General features: G+C 38.5%; 1 protein-coding gene across 1 annotated transcript; it reads right to left on the bottom strand.

Annotated features, from left to right (window-relative positions):
• Nucleotides 1-505: 505 nt before the first annotated feature.
• Nucleotides 506-18,664, bottom strand: EIF2S1 (eukaryotic translation initiation factor 2 subunit alpha). Its single transcript, XM_077767134.1, has 8 exons — nucleotides 18,524-18,664; nucleotides 14,445-14,686; nucleotides 11,415-11,494; nucleotides 8,164-8,315; nucleotides 4,241-4,347; nucleotides 2,800-2,897; nucleotides 1,746-1,889; nucleotides 506-1,051 (listed from the first exon to the last, which is right to left on the bottom strand). Exons 2-8 carry the CDS (start codon nucleotides 14,683-14,685, stop codon nucleotides 926-928), a joined length of 948 nt encoding a protein of 315 aa, XP_077623260.1. The 5' UTR covers nucleotide 14,686; nucleotides 18,524-18,664; the 3' UTR covers nucleotides 506-925.
• Between the last annotated feature and the right edge of the window lie 41 nt (nucleotides 18,665-18,705).

The raw sequence follows: 18,705 nt of genomic DNA on the forward strand, positions 1-18,705 counted from the left end.
AATCATTGTGACAGTGTTCAATCAGATCCCTATTTGTTATAAAGAACTGAAGCTCTAGGTGGCACCTAGTGAATGATTTAATAGGGAGAAAAACCAAAAGCTGAGCAATGATACTCAAAATAACTAAAGCAGTATCTTAAACAAAAACAAACTTTACCACCCCAAATTACAAACACGGGGCGAGCAGCTTAGTAGTACACCAACAAGGACCAACCACTGTGATAAATTCTCTCTCATACCATATATTAATTGGCAAAAGGCACACATCCTATGTAATTTTTAAGTTGTGTTTTAAGGCTTTTCCCTGCTAAGAGTCAACTTTAACTGTAGTTAAAATTGAGAAATTATTTTCTCTACATCCTTTTAAAGGATCCACTATATAGATCCTTTGGTCACCTGCCCTTATGTTTCTTCTACATCTAGACTAAAAGGAAGATAATAATAGAATCAGGATCTTAGTAATCGTAATGCTTTTAACTGGTGACAAGAAGGAAGAAGCCTATAGTTAAATATCCCAGAAATTTATTTAATGTTTGCGTGATACATTTTATATAGAAAGGTTGAGGCTATTTGCTTTGGGTGCCCCCTTGTAAATCTCACGGAGGCACTGAACTACAAAGGGTGCCAATCTGGAGACATCAGAAATGGAAACCATGAGCCCAATTTTATGACTGTTCTTAAAGATTTATCTCTAGTGAAATTAGGCCCACTCCCTTAAAAAATGTTGAATGTTAGAGCTATTGTGTGAAAACAGCTGACTTTTAGGAGGGCATTTCACATTTTGGTTTGTTGGAACATTTAAATACTTGGAAATAAAAAATATTAAGCTTTGAAGTTTTCATTACTGGAAAACTTTCAAGTCTAGGGTTTACAGCCAGGAAGGGCTGCTTTGTGTTCCTTAAGCTGGACTCTGTTTCCCACAAAGTTAATCTTCGGCTTTGGCTTCCATTTCTTCTGCATCATCATCTCCATCCACTTCTGCATTCTCTCTCTCAAGCCTCTCAAGCTGCCTTGCAAGTTCGGTCTCATCTGTATCCGTGACCACCTTAGGCTGTGGAAGCAGAGACGTAATTTCAAAGTGAGATAGTTACACAGTATGCAAATTCAACTTCACTACTATTATTGCCTAGTATTTTAGCTCTTAAACACTCTTCCTTCACAGCTCTGCCATCTGTTCACTCCTTAGTGCTGCCGCATTGTTAATAAATTCCATTAGATAAACAATGGGAGAAATGTATCAGAGTAAGAGTATGGGGAAAAGAAATGTGTGTGCATTAAAAGAGAATATTCCCTTCTGTCATTTTTATAAACCAAAACTGAAAAATATGAAAGTAAACTCAGTGGCTGTATCTCTCAAACCCATGTCTTTTAAGGGATTAAACCTAATATCATCCATCAGTGACCTTAGTCCTGAATAACTATCATGTGGCAGTTCTCATTTACTTCTCAAAAGCCCCTTTTTAGCCTCTGAGTCAATGATTATTTTATGCTTAGCAGAGTTATAATCCTAACTATATCTCATGGTTTAAAATGCAGTGATTAGGCATTTTAGAATGCAAATCATTTAGAGATTTAAATTTCTGATGTATATATGTACGTATCTAAGTAATCTCTAACTCCAAGGTGAGATTCAAACTCACAACCCCAAGATCAAGAATTGCATGCTCTACCGATTGAGCCAGCCAGGCGCCCTTAAATGTCTTATATATATTTTAAGAACAAGGCAGAAACAGTATAGACCTTACCTCCATTTGGACATTGAAGACACCCCTCTTTTCCTCAATCTTTTCTTTTATAACAGCCATAGCTTGATTGAGAACAGAGAGGCCTTCTGTTCTCTCCAGGGTTGTTGTAGTCATCACATATCGAGGAGGAGCTATTAGATTAATCTAAGAAGACAAAGATTCAATTATGAACATAACTATACAACACAAAACCATTCAGATGTTCAGGAACATTTTTTGCTAATCTGCTGCCTTAACAAATCACCTTAAAACTTAATTTCTAATTCTGTAAGTCAGCAATTGGGGCTGGTTTGTTAATGCAGCAAAAGCTAATTGATACAGTGATAGAATCTAGTATAAATAGTCCAACTGCAAAACAATATATATAATTAGGACTTCTCGGTGTCTTTGGTGGCTACAGTAACTACAGCCATCATCAGAATAATGGATAGTTTATTTCTAAAAGAAACCAAAATTCTTATTGGCTCTAAACTAAACTGATAGAAGAAATTCTAAGATTCTGAATAATAACCACCTGGTTAATTGTATTGCTTAAAAGATTTAGACCAAAACTCCTAAAAGATGTGTGTGAATGAGAGAATATGTTACCCTTTTCAAGATCCTATGGGCATTATGGGCGCAGCAACTTTTTTTTCTTAATGTTTATTTTTGAGAGAGAGCGCCAGCCAGCGGAGAAGTAGCAGAGAGAAAGAGAAGGACAGAGGATCTGAAGCAGGCTCTGTGCTGACAGCAGACAGCCCGATGCGGGCCTCAAACTTGCAAGACGTGAAATCATGACCTGAGCTGAAGCCAGAAGCTTAACTGACCGAGTCACCCAGACGCCCACAGACCCCCACAGCAACTCATTATATTCTAAAGGAGGCTTAGCACAGCTGGCCCTCTGGCACTAAATACCAAGAGAAATCTTAATCCACTGTAATAGTAGCAGGAGCATCCCTTAGACAACATTACCAAGAACCATTCTGCCTAAAACCTGTTATGAAACAGTGTCATAAAAAGAACCTGATTTGGTTTAGGTTGGTATTTTAGCAGGGAGAGAGAAAACACTACTCACCTTTATGGGCATGGTTTCTGTAGAACAATTCAAACCTGCTCTCAGGGCTTCTTTTACGGCATCAATGCCTTCATAACCATAGCAAGCCACTTCAATATCTAAAAATATAGAATTCAAAAACTTACACCAAATAATGCAAAAAAATACTTGAAGGCTTAAAAATCAGAGATGTGGCAGATACACTGGTACTCAAATACTTATGAAAGCTTTCATCATCCTTTCAATATAGAAATCAACCTCATTTGTTAACTTTCGTAATTGTAAAATCTGAACATGCAGTAAATATCTTCTCCACATCAGCAAGCTCAAATGATGAAACTTTATTAAAGGAGAGAAATTAACAAACACCTTGATTTCTGCCTATGCCTACTTAAAATCATGATTCCAACATCTCTATGCCTCAGTTCCTTATTTGTCAAGTGGAGAGGAGGAGGAGTGTGACAAAGGCTGAATAACTGCAAATTGCTTAGAACCGTTTAGAACTGCAGACCCTCTGACCCAGCAATTTCATTTTTCAGTTTGCCTGACAGAACACTTTATATAACCAGGTAAGCGTCTATGTTACAAGCATGCTAATTTGTGGTATTTTTTCTCAGTGAAAAAAATGGTAGAAGGTAAATGTCCATCAAGAGAGGACTGGTTTATGTTATGGTTTACTGTTCTATAAAATATCACACCTAGCAGCGGCACCTGGGTGGCTCAGTTGGTTGAGCATCCAACTTCAGCCCAGGTCATGATATCATAGTTCGTGAGTTCGAGCCCTGTGTTGGGCTCTGTGCTGACAGCTCAGAGCCTGGGGCCTGCTTCAGATTCTGTGTCTTCCTCTCTCTGCCCCTCCCCTCTTGCACTCTGTCTCTCTCAAAAATAAACAAACATTAAAAATAATGAGAAACAGTCCCATGTTCTGCTGGTAGGGCAGCCATGCTAGTTGAGGAAAATTTTTCATAGTATGATCCCATCTTTGTATAAACAATAAAATCTATGTCTGAATGTAAACAGCATATATTCCTATACAGTATACATTTGCAGGAAAAAATGACTGAGAGAATATACTCCAAACTATATTAACAGTTGGTTAATCCACAGGCATAAAAGAATATTAGTGTACTGTTAGAATATTTCCTAAATATTCTAAGTATTTAGGAAATAAATATCCTAAGTATTTCCTAAAACAAAATCACACCCCCCCCTTTAAGAAAAGGGGCTAACTTGAGGTTAGTTGAATGCACATATGACAGTTTTCCCTTGTGTCAATATATACATTTTATGATGATTCAGTAGAAGCAAATATAATTTTTTCAACTTTTCTATTATAAGAAATAGACATTTAGAAAAACTCATAGATGTTGATGTAGCAAAATATTCTTTGGTTAAGGCGCATCATTTAATAGCTTTTTGGTTTCTGCAAAGTATTTTAAACATCATTTAAGAAATCACTTACCTGCTCGAATTTTGACAGCTTGTGGTGTCAAACGCCTATTAATATTATTAATTAGTACTCCCCGTTCATCTTCATTCAAATCTAAACTATCCAAAATAGATGGGTCTCTAATTAAAGCAAAACACACAAATATAAAAGATCAAAGTTACTTTACTAACAACTCTGACATCAAACACAGTACCACAGAATGTTTAAGAGCACAGGCTTTAGGGGCGCCTGGGTGGCTCAGTTGGTTAAGTGTCTGGCTTTGGTTCAGGTCATGATCTCATGGTTCGTGGGTTCGAGCTGGCTCTGTGATGACAGTTAGCTCAGAGCCTGGAGCCTGTTTCAGATTCTGTGTCTCCCTCTCTCTCTGACCCTCTACTGCTCATATTGTCTCTCTCTCTCAGAAGTAAACAAAACATTAAAAAAAAAAAAAAGCACAGGCTTTATAGCGTCAAGACTGAGTTCAAATCTTAGCTCTGTTCTTTAATGGTGTTTTGGGGCCATTTCAGACCTCAATTTCAAAACTTGTAAAATGAGGATGAAAACGGTATTATCTCATTGGACTGTGGTATTAAATGAGATGGTGCAAATAAAGCACTTAGGACTATTGTAACAAATAGAAAACACCCAACTAATTACTATGTAAAGAAAAATGTTACAGATCTGGCTAAAGCAAGTAATTTAAAACGTTTCCTAAAACATCTGACATCCCACAATAAATTAGCAGTCCCTGCTTCAAGGAGCCTAGAAAGGACAAAAACATACAAGCAAATTTAAAAATAAAAATGCATCCTTGGGAGTCAAGAGAGGAGGGGATTACTTTCAGTTGGTGGGCTCAGGAAGGGCTGCATGGACTAAAGTGGCATTTCATCCGACCCTTCTGAGAGCCACAAGACAGGGACCAGGGTCTTAGTCACCAGCATGGTTGCAGAACACGAATAAACGAAAAAACGGAAACAGTGACTGAAAGGATGGTAGGACTTTAAAAAGCAAAGGTAGAAGTGTGGTAAGAAAGTTATGAAGTATTAAAATAGAAATGGCATGAGCAAGCATCAGGCCTAAAAAGCAGGGGTTAGGGAATGAAAGGCAACGAATTTGGGTAGAGGGAACTTTCATTCAGCTAATACTGTCTACAAAATACAACAAGACAAACCATCAGAAAATGAGCAAAGAGTTGAACAGATGTTTCACAGAAGAAACAGTAAGCACGTGAAAAGCTGTTAATTTCACCAACAACCAGTAAAAGGAAAACCAGAAGATACTATTACACCCATCAGTTTGGCAAAAGGAAAAATAATCTGAGATATATACCAAATGTTGGTGAGGATGAAGAGAAATAGGAACACTCATACATCGGCTAGAGGAAATATAAATTTTAGAACCAATTTGGAGAAAATTTTGGGAAAACTGAGTCAATTTAAAGATGCATGTCATCAATTCTATGACCCAATAACTCTACTGCTATGTATACACCTCAGAATCTACTCCCTAAGATACAGAGAAATGTACATGGATATTCTTAATAGCACTGCTTAAAAATATGGGATAAGGGTGTGTGTTTGTGACCTCATATCTCTTAACAGAGGAATAAAGTATATTCTCACAATGAAATACTGTATAAAAATTAATATGAAGTAGGCACACATCTATCAATTTGGAGAATCTTACTCTTAATAGCCTTACAAGTACTACTGTAAAGGCACAGTGAGCTGCAATAACAGTAAATTTTGTTTTTAGTTTACATATTGAGTAAGAAATATTTTAAATACAAGAATTCTATATGTCCGTTATAGATACATGTTATGTAATAAAACTATAAAAATTAAATAGTAATGATGCATACTAATTATAGTTACCACTTATGAGGAGAATGGGTTGGAAGCGGTAAAATAATGTTTCCAACTATCTCAGAAATTTTATTTCTTAATTAAAAGAAAAAATATTAAGCACATGTGGCAAAGAGCTATCTTTAAGTGTGGATAGTCACTACATGGCTGATGAAGCAAAAGAATGTTAAGGAAAAGGGAAGACAACGTATACCAATGCTGAGCGGTAATGGAGGGGATGCTGGAGGTGGAAGTGATAGAGCTAAGCCAGGACTGGAAGGTGACAGCATTGCCAAATTATGAAATGTACTGGCTGACGGATGCAGGACCGAAGTCAGGGAGGACAGAAATGTACAGCAGTGCTTAATGGTTAATAGCATAAGCTCCAATATAGAGCCAGCATCTAGGTCTGAATCAGGGCTCTACCACTTGGCCAGCTCTGTGCACACGGACAAAGTATTTAATCTCTGCCTCGATTTCCTCACCTGTAAGACAGGATAATAACAGCACTTATACCACAGGTTGTTTTGAGACATATATAAATGTTAGCTATTCTAATTATTTTTCTTCTTACCTTTCCTACAACATAATACGAAGAGAAAAGTCACATGGGGGCTGGGGGGCCTGGAAGGGATTTGAAGCCCCAGATGGGTCAGCTTGCTGGTGACTCTAACAGTCCCAAGTCCCACTTGGCCATTCTGAGAGCTGAGGACACTGCTATCCTCTGGCAGCGCAAAGGCTGGGAAATTAACTTTGATGTAGTGGTGAGGCTGCTTGTGGGGCATTAACATTTAGGGAAGAGTAGGAGGTGCAGGAGAGACAGGAAGTACAGAGAAGTAACGGTGTCTGGCTATTAAAAAGAAAGGATATAGTACCTGCTACAGGAGAAAGTAGAAGAAGGTGGTAAAGAAGTTTCCTTTTAGTATAAATGGGAGAAGGTAGAGCATATTTTTATACTCATGGAGCAAAACCAACACAGATAAACCCAGAAGAGGGAATAATGGATAAAAAGAGATCCCTTAGCAGTAGCTGCACGCAGGTGGTAAGATTAGTTTGAGAACAGGAAGGATATGAATTCCAGCGCAGGAGGTAATGACAGACGGGAGGGAGAAGTCTGCAGAGATAGTGGAAGGAGTAGGGGAGATCCTGTGCAATGGTTTCTATTCTCTTTCTAAAACAGGTAGTGAGACACACCAGGTAAGTGAGGGAAGGGGGAAAGGGAGGAACTGGGTATCTGATGGCGTGTGGAAAGCTCTAAAATAGCCACTCTAAGAATGGGAGAACTGGCAGAGCAGAGAGAATGTGCGGCAGCAGTGAAGGCGCAGCTGAGGTTGGAGACCATGAGTATGCAGTGGCACCAACCTGCAAGACTGTGGTTTTTCCTAGCAGCACCCAGCAGTCTACAAGTGTAGAGAAGGCAGGAACATCGATCCAAGGCTGAATGTAACAGAAGGAAAAACAGGGCAAAAGCTCATGATATTGGCAAGAAAGCTGTTGAAATGATGGACCACGGTATGTCTATGCTGAATAAGAAAGAGAAGGAAGGAAAGGGTGAAAAGACAGGAAGAAAAAAGTTTGGAATCATAGTCTGGCAAAAGAATTAAGACGACACAGAGTAGGACTAACTGTGGGGGAGCTGGGAGGACAGGAGACTGTGGTAAAAGAACAGAATGTATGAATTACAGTTTTTGGAAACACAGCAAATTCTGGTGATAATAAGACCCAGGGTGAGGCCATATGGAAAACTGGCTAAAGCGGCATGGGCTGAAGGTCTAAGGAACTGAGGCAAAGAAAACAAGGTTACCCTGTAGATGAGATATCTACACTGAACCTGAAGTTCTCTAGAATAACAAAACTAGAAGGGTAAAACGTATAAGTGGGTGATGTGAAACCATATGGCTTACAAAAACTATGGTGTACAAAATTAGATGCTTGGCTATATAGGATTGGCCCATATTATGGGCCTTTTATACTGAAATGTTTTAACCTAAATTTGGCAAGGACATAATACATAGATGCTGTGCTATTATTACAGGTTAGGCTCTCAACCCATGTGCTAGACCCAGCAACTGTGGTATTAAGGTCGAAACAGAGCCAAGAAGATGTTCTTACGAGACTGCATGCTTAAATGCATCATAGGCACCGTATCCGGGTCTCTTGTATTTGTCATCAAAGACCCAGGCAGTCCTCTGGAACAGGCTCTCCAGCTGCTCGTCCTTGGTGTACTCTAACACCTCAGCAACATGACGAAGAATACTGTAAACCTAGAAACAAAATGAAGAGTTCAACAATTCAAAGATCCAAGAGAGCTACAGAAAAATAGGTATTTTTACATTTCAGTAGACAGCATATAAAACAAACCTTTGGTTAGTTAGACTACAATAATTCCTTAACAAAACATTAACATACAATTAGTTCTCTTTTCATAGAGAATATTGGCTTTCCCACAGTAGTTAACTCAAGTGGGCATAACAAGTAGAAGCAGTATATAACTTAGTGTCCTAAGACCCAGATCGAGTTGACTCTGGGACTAACTAACCTTTCTGAACTTGTTTCCTCTTTTGGCAAAAGGATATACTAGCCTCTCTCCTTTTTACAGCAGAGAGCTCTTACACAGATCAAATACATCCAAATGCAGCAAACTATACATGGAAAACATTGTACAAATGTATAAAATTTATGTAATACAAATCCTGTTATGAAAGTATAAGCTCTTATTACTACTCCATATGACAGGATGGAACCAGGATTGAGATTTTAATGTTTCTTTTGCTCTGTTATCATTTAACAGTTATTCTTTAATCCTACCTACCTCCTACTTACTGCTGCCAAACTCTTTTCTAATTTCCTAAAAATAAAAGGACTTAAAGACAAGAAAGAGTATAAGAGGTTTTCATGTTAAACGTGAAAACTGAGTGAAAAGAATTGCTAACAGTGGCTATTTCATTCTATCATCTTATCATCCTGCTAAGATCTACTTAACATACTCATTTTAGAATATTCTAAGGGGACAAAATAAAGTGAAAGTTTCCTAGACCGGAACTGCTCAAGCTTAGTGGAACCTGAGATACAGCATTAAGTCAGCAGGTGATGTCAATGCTGCTGGTCCAGAGACTACATTTTGAGCGGCAAGGTCCTCAGGTTATTTTTTTAAGTTAACTTATTTGTTTTAAAAACATTATTTATTTTTGACAGAGAGACACAAACAGACAGACACCTCATGCTTGCACGCACAAGCAAGGAAGAGCTGAAAGAGCGGGAATCTGAAGCAGGCTCCAAGCTGTTAGTGCAGAGCCTGACATGGGGCTCAAACTTGACGACCACGAGATCATGACCTGAGCTGAAGTCAAACACTTAACCCACGGAGCCACCCAGGTGCCCCAGGTCCTCAGATTATTAAGAAGGGATTTGGGGCGCCTGGGTGGCTTAGTCCGTTAAGCATCTGACTTCAGCTCAGGTCATGATTGCACCGCTAGAGGGTTTGAGGCCCACATCGGGCTCTTTAGTAACAGCTCACAGCCTGGAGCCTGCTTTGGATTCTGTGTCTCCCTCTCTCTCTACCCTTCCCCCACTTATGCTGGCTTGCTCTCTCGCAAAAATGAATAAATGTTAAAAAAAAAATTAAAAAAAAAAAAGATTTTACTGATAGTGTTTTCTAATGTGTAAACCATACTGCAGTAATAGTAAACAGATCAGTAAAACAAAGAGAAAGTTTGGATAATGGTCTTTTGGTGTTCAGACTTATATTCTCTTATTTACTGGGGTTAAGCAAGATTTCAAAAATCTTCTCTTCATTTAAAGCATTGTTTTCTTGGCATTTTACCTTGAAGACAGAAATACACAAGACAGAACAAAAAAGAAAACAATGGAAACAGTGCTACTAAGAACCAAGGACCTAGAAAATGAAAGATAATCTATATAGGACCAGAAAAGAGAAAAATATAGACAGAAAATAAAGAATGAAAAAAAAATGGCTGTTCTTAATTAATGCTTACTACACATAAGTAGGGAATTACAGCAGAAATAAGAAAATGAAACAGAAAGAACTCTAACAAAGAGGGGGGATGGGGACTGGTAATAGGCCCCTGTCTTTCTTTCCTGGATTCACATTTTATAATCCCTTGCTTATTCTTATTTTTTAAAAAAACTTTAAAATATTTTATTATTTTTGAGAGAAACAGAGTGTGAGCACGGGAGGGACAGAGAGCTAGAGGGAGACACACAAGCTGAAGCAGGCTCCAGGCTCTGAGCTGTCAGCAGAGTTGGAAGCAGAGCTCAAATTTGGGAACAGTGAGATCATGACCTGAGCCGAAGTCGAGCGCTTAACCGACTGAGCCGCCTAGGCACCCCTTTGTATTTTTAATGTTTATTTACTTTTGAGAGAGAGAGAGAGAGAGAGCGAGAGAGAGAGAGAGAGCGAGAGAGAGAGAGAGAGCGAGAGAGAGAGAGAGAGCGAGAGAGAGAGAGAGAGCGAGAGAGAGAGAGAGAGCGAGAGAGAGAGAGAGAGCGAGAGAGAGAGAGAGAGCGAGAGAGAGAGAGAGAGCGAGAGAGAGAGAGAGAGCGAGAGAGAGAGAGAGAGCGAGAGAGAGAGAGAGAGAGAGAGAGAATGCAAGCAGGGGAGGGGCAAAGAGAGATGGAGACACAGAATCTGAAGCAGGCTCAAGGCTCCATCTGAGTTGTTAGCACAGAGCCCGATGCGGGGCTTGAACTCACAAACTGTGAGATCATGTCTGGGCTGAAGTCAGACGCTTAAATGACTGAGCCACCCAGGCGCCCCTTTAATTTTATTTTAGAGGGGGAGGGAGCACAAGTTGGGGAGAGGGCCAGAGGCAGAGAAAATCTTAAGCAGGCTCCACTTTCAGCAAGGAGCCCAACGTGGAGCTTGATCCGAAGACCCTGGGATCATGACCTAAGCTGAAATCAAGAATCAGATGCTCAACTGGCTGAGCCACCTAGGTGCACCCGGACCCTTGCTTATTCTTAACATACAATAGCTGGTTGTCTTGGATATCCCAAAACAGGGTTTAAAGCCAAGAACTACATGTTACGACAAGTCAAAATGATTGAAATCACCCATAGTTAATTTAATCTAAAATAACTTAAAAACACTAACATCCAATATACTCATAGTAGAATATCAGACCATAAACAATGCCTTAAGGTAGTACCACCAGGAGATAAAACACTGCAGTCATAACTCTCTTGAAATTAAGACTTCAAATTATTCTTCTCTTAACTCATAGTTGTAAATGGAAAATACAGTTACGGAAAATCCATGTTTTTTTTTTCCTGCCAAGAATATTACATGCTGATTATTAAATATATTGAATAGTGAACTAATTTCATTCAAAAGTCAAACTTACAGTTTTGGATTTGGTGAATTTATCTTCACACTTGATTGCTTCCTCTGGAGAAACTCTTCTTTTTGACAAATCAATATATCCTATATGAGAAAAGTTTGGGGAAAAAAAAAAATCATCTCTGCCCAGGTGCCAGCTTACCACTGTGATAAATATTTACAACCAGATTGTTTGCTTGGCATACCTACACTTATTCCCCACTAAAATCATTATCTTTATGCATTATAAAATACTGCATAAGAAATATAAGATGAGCAATTTCTGTTTTCAGAAAAACATCGATATCGTGTAACTGTATATTCTGTAACACTTGAGTAGAGGGAACGAATACTTTCAATTACCCAAATGAAAGGTAGTCAAAAGATTCTATACTTGTGTTTCTGGCATCCATTCATCACAGGGTCAATTGTATTATCTATATTTTCTGTATTCTTGATGCTCCTTCTGTCTCCTGACCTAAACTGGTGCTTCCTCATGGTGGCCCCGCATGGCATGTTGTTGGCAAGGCACTGGCCTCTCCACGTCAGTTACCTCCATAAATTAAACTCCCGTGGGTATACAATGAGACAAGCACTTAAATGTATTTTAAAGAATTTAGGAGAAAAATGGCCTTTTATATTTATCCACCTATTTCTCACGTCAGGCATCATATCTCATTGGCCTGCAAAACTTCTTTTACCGTTTCTTTTCTTTTCTTTTTTTTTTTAGTATTTTTATTTATTTCTAGGAGAGAGAGAGAGAGAGACAGCGTGAGCAGGGGAGGGTCAGAGAGAGAGGGAGATACAGACTCTGAAATAGGCTCCAGGCTCCGAGCTGGCAGTCAGCACAGAGCCTGACGCGGGGCTCGAACCCATGAACCGTGAGACCATGACCTAAGCGAAAGTCGGATGCTTAACTGACTAAGCCACCCAGGTGCCCCATCTTTTACTGTTTCTTATAATGCAGATCTATTAGGTAATACATCCTCTTAAGTTTCTATTTACCCAAAAATGTTACCATTTTTGATCTTCATTGTTGAATATTTTCTTAAAATACAGAATTCTGGGCTGAGAATTTTTCATTCAGTGCCTTAAATGGTCGGTCATTCAATGCTTAGACGGCCATTATTTTTAGTAATACCATCCTAATTCATATTACTATTCCCCTGTAAATCTTGAGTCATTTTCCTTTGGCTACTTTCAAGATTTTCTCTATTTTTGTTTTTCAACGGTTTAATATGCCTAGATGTGGTCTTATTAGTTATTCTGCCTGAGGTTTGCCAAGCTTCTCCAGGTTGTAAATTTGTTGTTGTTGTTGTTTTTTCGGTAAATACAGGAAACTTTAACCACTATTTCCCTAAATATATTCCCCCCCACCTTCTTTTGGAATAAAGCGTTTAATATTTGACAGGTTTTTCCCCTGCTCTGTTCTTCAGATTGGCTCTTTTAAATGATCTACCTGCAAGTTTGACTTGAGCCTTCTGCCATCTATGCTGTTAGGCCAATGAGTTGTTTAGATATTAAACTTTTAATTTTAAAATTTATATTTAGTTATTTGTGAGAGTTTCTAATTTCTCTACTGAGATTTCATTTCTTTCATTCATTACATGCTTACTTTCCTAATATTCTTGAGCAGTTACAATAACTGCTTTAAAATCCTTGTCTGCTAACTCCAATATTAAGTAAGGTCTCCTCTGGGTTGGTCTCCATTGACTGATTGCCTTTTCTCCTGTTTCCTGAAATGTTTAGCAACTTTGGACACAGTGAATGGTATGTGCTAGAGACTCTGAATTCCTTTATGTTCTTCCTGATACTGACTTTTTTAGTATGCAAACTTGTCTGGATTCAAAAATTAAAGCTCTGTCTCCCCAGGTGGAAAGCAACCAAAATCTGTTCAGATTTTTACCCTGTTGGGCTGCCTACACCTCACAGTATATGTTAGTGGTTTAGGGGTCAGGCAGATTTTGAGAATTTATAATAAAAACTAAGGGGCTCTCCTTGAGTCATTCCTTTCTCTTTAAGTCCTAGTGGGGCAATGATATGAAGACTTAACACAAGTTTAAGAAATAGTTTGCCATTAAGTAGTTTAATAATGGGGGGGTGCTAGAAGTCATATCAGAACATATATATAATAATCGATATACTAAGTGGTAGTCACTACCTAACGGATAACAAAATGTCTCTAAAGTTTATCACCTAAGATTATAATCAGAGAAAAAAAGTCAATTATGTATAAAACCAATTACTTGCAGAAGCATCACAATTAACTAGACAAGTTCAATTTAGGTGATTGATTGTGGTCTTTTAAGCATGATAGTACTACTATGTAAAACTAACACCTAATAAATTACACTGAGGTGATTATAACCAATTATCTTAATTATTTTAAGCAAGCTGAAGCCAAACCTACTTAATGGTATTGTATACTGTGTCTAGAAAAAAATGTGTTCACAAAGGTGAAGATTTTACATAGAGTCCAGAAAAAAGGGGACGAGTAAAAAAATGAATACACATTCAGCACTATCTGGAATCCTGGATTCTCCCACATGATTTGGGGGGATCACAAACATTGTTATAATCAAAGAGACAGAATACTGGGTTTCTGGGTATGTGTTTGCAGTATATTGCTTTTTTAAAGCTTACATAAACTATTCCTAAAATCCATTGTATCTTTGCCCCATTTCCATGTTCATCCAATAATCTGATTACAAATTTAGCTTTAAATGAGGAAAAAAGCATCTTACAAATCTAAATGAACTAGTACTCTGGTTTACTTATCCTATCTCTTCTGAGCTTAGTCACCATGAGCCACCTATCAAGATCCTGGTTACCTCTGGGAAAATAAGTTAGTCCTGGGATGTGCCACTACTGACTTAAAAGAAGTCTTGCTTAGATGGCTAGTTGGCATCCTTCTCTAACAACTCTGTATGTAAAAAGAATTTAAGTATAAAAGGAGATGTTTTTGTTTTTTTACAGCAGCCAGCAATTAAAAAGAAAAATTAAAATACAGCATTTTAAATCCAAAATATATATTTTAGATATTTTTCTCACTTACCTTTTTCTTTGTCCACTCTAATGACTACCACACATTCATTCCTGCCAATTCTGATGAGTTTGTTTATAGAACGGATACGCCTTCTGGACAACTCACTAAGAAGAATCATGCCTTCAATATTGTTGTATTCCAGCAAGCTGACATAAGCCCCCATTTCAGCAATGGACCTTACGTTCACCATCACTACATCTTCCACCTCAGGATATTTGTGTTGATAAAATCTACAACTTAGACCCGGCATTCTGCATTTTAAACAAAAGAATCAAGTGAGTGTTCAGTTGAGGTAAATAAAGAAATGTCAATTTTCCACATCTTGCCACTAGAAGAAATTATCAGTCTTCTCATCTCTTTAAACTTCTTAAATGGTACCAGAAAACAGATGGATATACAGGAACCAAGCTATAATTTTACTTTGCCCCACATTTTTGTAAGGCTTGGGTGATTCTCTGACATCAATTTTAGAGGAATCATAAAAAATAATGACCATCTATAAAGTGCTCTGAGACTTAAGGATTAAAGGTACACCTTAAACACTATTTTAAATACCACCACCTTAAGAAATAACAAATGATGGGAAGCATCACGACTACTATAAACCTATCAACAAAACTAAAGCTACTCGTTCTCCAAGTCAGCTAAGACTTTATATACTACCACCCTCATAAAGGAAGAATCTTCTGACTACTTAAACCACAGCCCTAACCATATATCAAACAATATACCCTATCATTTACTCTAGCCAAACTCATACAATCATGTTAAGACAAAGATCAAAACTTTATTAACCAAAGAAACATTAAATATAACTAAATACTTTTATTGAACAGACTATACCCATGAGAATAGCTTTACAGAACTCCATTACTATAAAGTTTCAGCATCTCTTAAACTCCAAGCACTAAATATATTTACTTGTTTTTATTTTTTATTTTGGGGAGAGCACACGCTTGAGAGTAGGAAAGAGGGGGAGAATGAGAGACAGAGAGAAAATCCCGAGCAGGCTCCATGCTCAGTGCAGCCCAATGGAGGGCTCGATTCCATGACCCTGGGATCATGACCCAAGTGTAATCAAGAGTAAGATGCTCAACCCACTGAGCCATCCAGGCACCCCTCCCCCCACCCCAAAGTATTAAATGTATTTAAAACTATTCCCTTTGATCTACCCAACCTACTTTCAGCACCACTCCTTTTATGACCCACAAGACTGAATTTATACCATGCACAGAAATGTATTTTTAAAAGAAACTCTAAAACAAATCATAGTTAATTTTCATGTTTTTCTATTAACCTTAACTACTATTGTCAAAGTTCAGAAAACAGGCAGTAATGGATCTAAAGGCCTATGAAAAATGTGTGAAGATTTATTTTTTTCCTAATTGGACAGTAAGGTCTGCCATTACAGACCATCCACATGAGCCCACGGAACACCAGAGTTCTGCTGCAGTTCAGTCTGAGAACTGCTAACTGCACCCACGTGCATCTTCACAATGGCTTCCCACTGATTTTTACATCTATTTATACGTATTGGGTACTGCCTCTCTGAGTACCACTTTCCCCCTAGTTCTATTTTATAAGTGAAGAAACTCAAACAAAGGCTAAGCAACTTGTTCTGTCATATGCTGCTAACAACAGAATTTGAACCTATGAAGTCTGGATCCGTAGTCTGTGCTCTGATTCATCAGGCTATAATACGTTTTCTTGATATTATTAATATATTACAAACACCTTTAAAAGACTAATGCAAATTTTAGTACCAATCTATCCTGTTAGCAACAAAAAAAAAAGTGCTATATTAATAATAGAGCCAAAATGTAGTTCTCTTGTAGCCTGACAAAATAGGGATTTAACAAATAAAGGGAAGTAGACATTCAATGGGCAGAATTATCCACCGAGAAACAGCTGAGCTGGTTGTTTCGTTCTTAAACAGGCTTTTTTCCCTTTTGGACAACTGTTGTCAAATATCTATATGTAAAGCATTAAAATTTGAGAGCTAGAAAAGTTTCAAACTGGGAATCAAAGTAAATGATGTCACAGAATGTGCGAAACAGTTTTAAGAGATTTACTTACCAAGTTTATTCAAATAGTAAAGCTGATAATTCTGGGGAATCAAGGTTTAATTTGGTAACTAAAGAATACAGGCAATACTGTAAGAGGATCCTAATGGAGTATGAATGCTACTGCGTTAGGAGGTACCAATCTCTTTACAATATACAAAGTAAAAAGAAGAACACAGCCAACGTTATGTTACTCAACATAGAGAGTAGCCAGTGACTACAAAATAGCTCTAGACATGGGTTCCAGCCCTTGCTCTCTGACTTCCTACCTGTTGTTGCTTGGGAAATACATTCACATTAAACTGTAGTTTCTAGTCTGTGGCCTGGACCTCACAGGTTTGTGGAGTGTATCAAATGAGATTAAAATATATGTAAATTTGCAAAGTGAACCATGCTATACAAATAATGACTTTAGAAGGCAAAGTGACTTTGTATTTTGTAACTTACTTCATTAAACAATTGTTTTTGCAGTATCTGCTATGTACTAAGCACTACTGACAGTTAAAGATTCTTACCTAAGGAAGTTAATCATAGAGTGGGAAACAAACTGGTAAGCGTATGATTGCAATATAGGATGCTATGAAAGGAGTACAGTGAAGCAGGGTTCCCGGGGAACCAAGGGACAGAAAAATTATATAACTTCCTCAAGGACAAATGCTTAATAGGTACTGGGACAGGAACTAAAACCACGTCTTCTGATAGTAAATCCAGAATACCTTTAACCGACACAACCTGAGTATGTCATAATACCACAATATGGTATGTATGTGTTCTTCAGTATGGAATATCCACCTTTCAAAATACAGTAACTGAACTCCAAGCCAATTTCAAATACTTTGTAATTTTGCCTGGTCAAATGGTAAGTAGGACTCCTTAAACCAGTGCATGGTCAAGTAACCATAATAGATCTAGGACATCCACATTCCTTTCCAAAGTTAAATGTGTTACCTGACAGAGAAAATTCACGAGAATTTTAATTTGCTTTTAACACCCGCAGTTAACGCTTTCTGAATGCTAGTTTTTAGAAGTGCTACACAAATAAGCTTTTAAACTATTTCACTAGAATCAAATAGGAAGCCTAGATCCCTATATACATCACTGTGTCTTTCTGAAATCTTAAGAGAATCAGTAATTGTCACTTGGCATTAGATCAACTCAGAATAGGCAGTAAAGCACTATATAATTCACGAACTCTTGAAAGGCACAAAATCACAAGCTTTTTTCTTTGATAACTTCAATCGGGAGTAAAATCAAGACTTCTCTGCTACTTTTCTCCAAGAAACGAAGGAGCCTAAGTCTGGGGGATAATAAAGGGTACTTGAGGCTGAATACCTATTTAACCCTAAAATTCCCTTTTTTTTTTAGTTATGCTTAACTGAGGCCACAGCGTGTAATTCTATTCTCACTGGTGCTGAAATACGGCACACGGATACTAAGAGTAGTGAACTCTTTTAACAGTATGTTTTAGTTTCGATGCAAAGGGTGACTCAGTCTATAAAAATGAGCAAGTCAAGCGATACAGTAATATGAGCATTATGAGGATCAATTTTAAAAAATCAATGATCGGACAAATAAACTATTCTTGGATCCTTTTAACCCAGCTCTTGTCAAGCTGTGGGGCACCCCAATGGTCCTTTCACGTGTCTGGTCTGGTTTCCACTGAGACGTAGTATTTGCTGGGACGGAAAGAAAAAAAGGAGTGGGTAGGAAATTCTCAGCGTCCTGGGGCGGAGGTGTCACAGCGTTTTCCCAAGGCTACCCCCAGTCCCAAGGTACCCTCACTTTCAGTATACTGAAGGTGTACAGTCATTTGGCTCACGTCCCTTCACAAGATCCCTCCGCTCGTATAATGACACCTCGGTCACACAGCCGACCGAGCCGGCGCTGGCGGGTGGTGTCGGACACTTCCCGCGCAGGAACGGGAAAGGGAGGGGTGTTAGCTAAGGGCCTACTCTCTCCCGACCACCAGTCGATGGGCACAACCAAAGTGAGTTCTTGAAGAAACTGATCTGGGGGACTAATCACCTGAGGTATGTGTGTGAATCCCGCGCCGGGATCCCGCGCCGTGGCTCTTTAATCGCAGAGATTCCAGACAGTACAGCCGCAACAGCCGCCGATCTTCCTCAGCGTGCGCTTAGCTCTCCCCGATCGCGCATGCGGAACCACCTCGCATCGCGCATGCGCCAACAGGACAGAGGGCCCTCTTC

The sequence above is a fragment of the Crocuta crocuta genome, unplaced genomic scaffold (assembly GCF_008692635.1).
Source record: "Crocuta crocuta isolate KB4526 unplaced genomic scaffold, BGI_CrCroc_1.0 scaffold55, whole genome shotgun sequence".
NCBI classification, from domain to species: domain Eukaryota; kingdom Metazoa; phylum Chordata; class Mammalia; order Carnivora; family Hyaenidae; genus Crocuta; species Crocuta crocuta.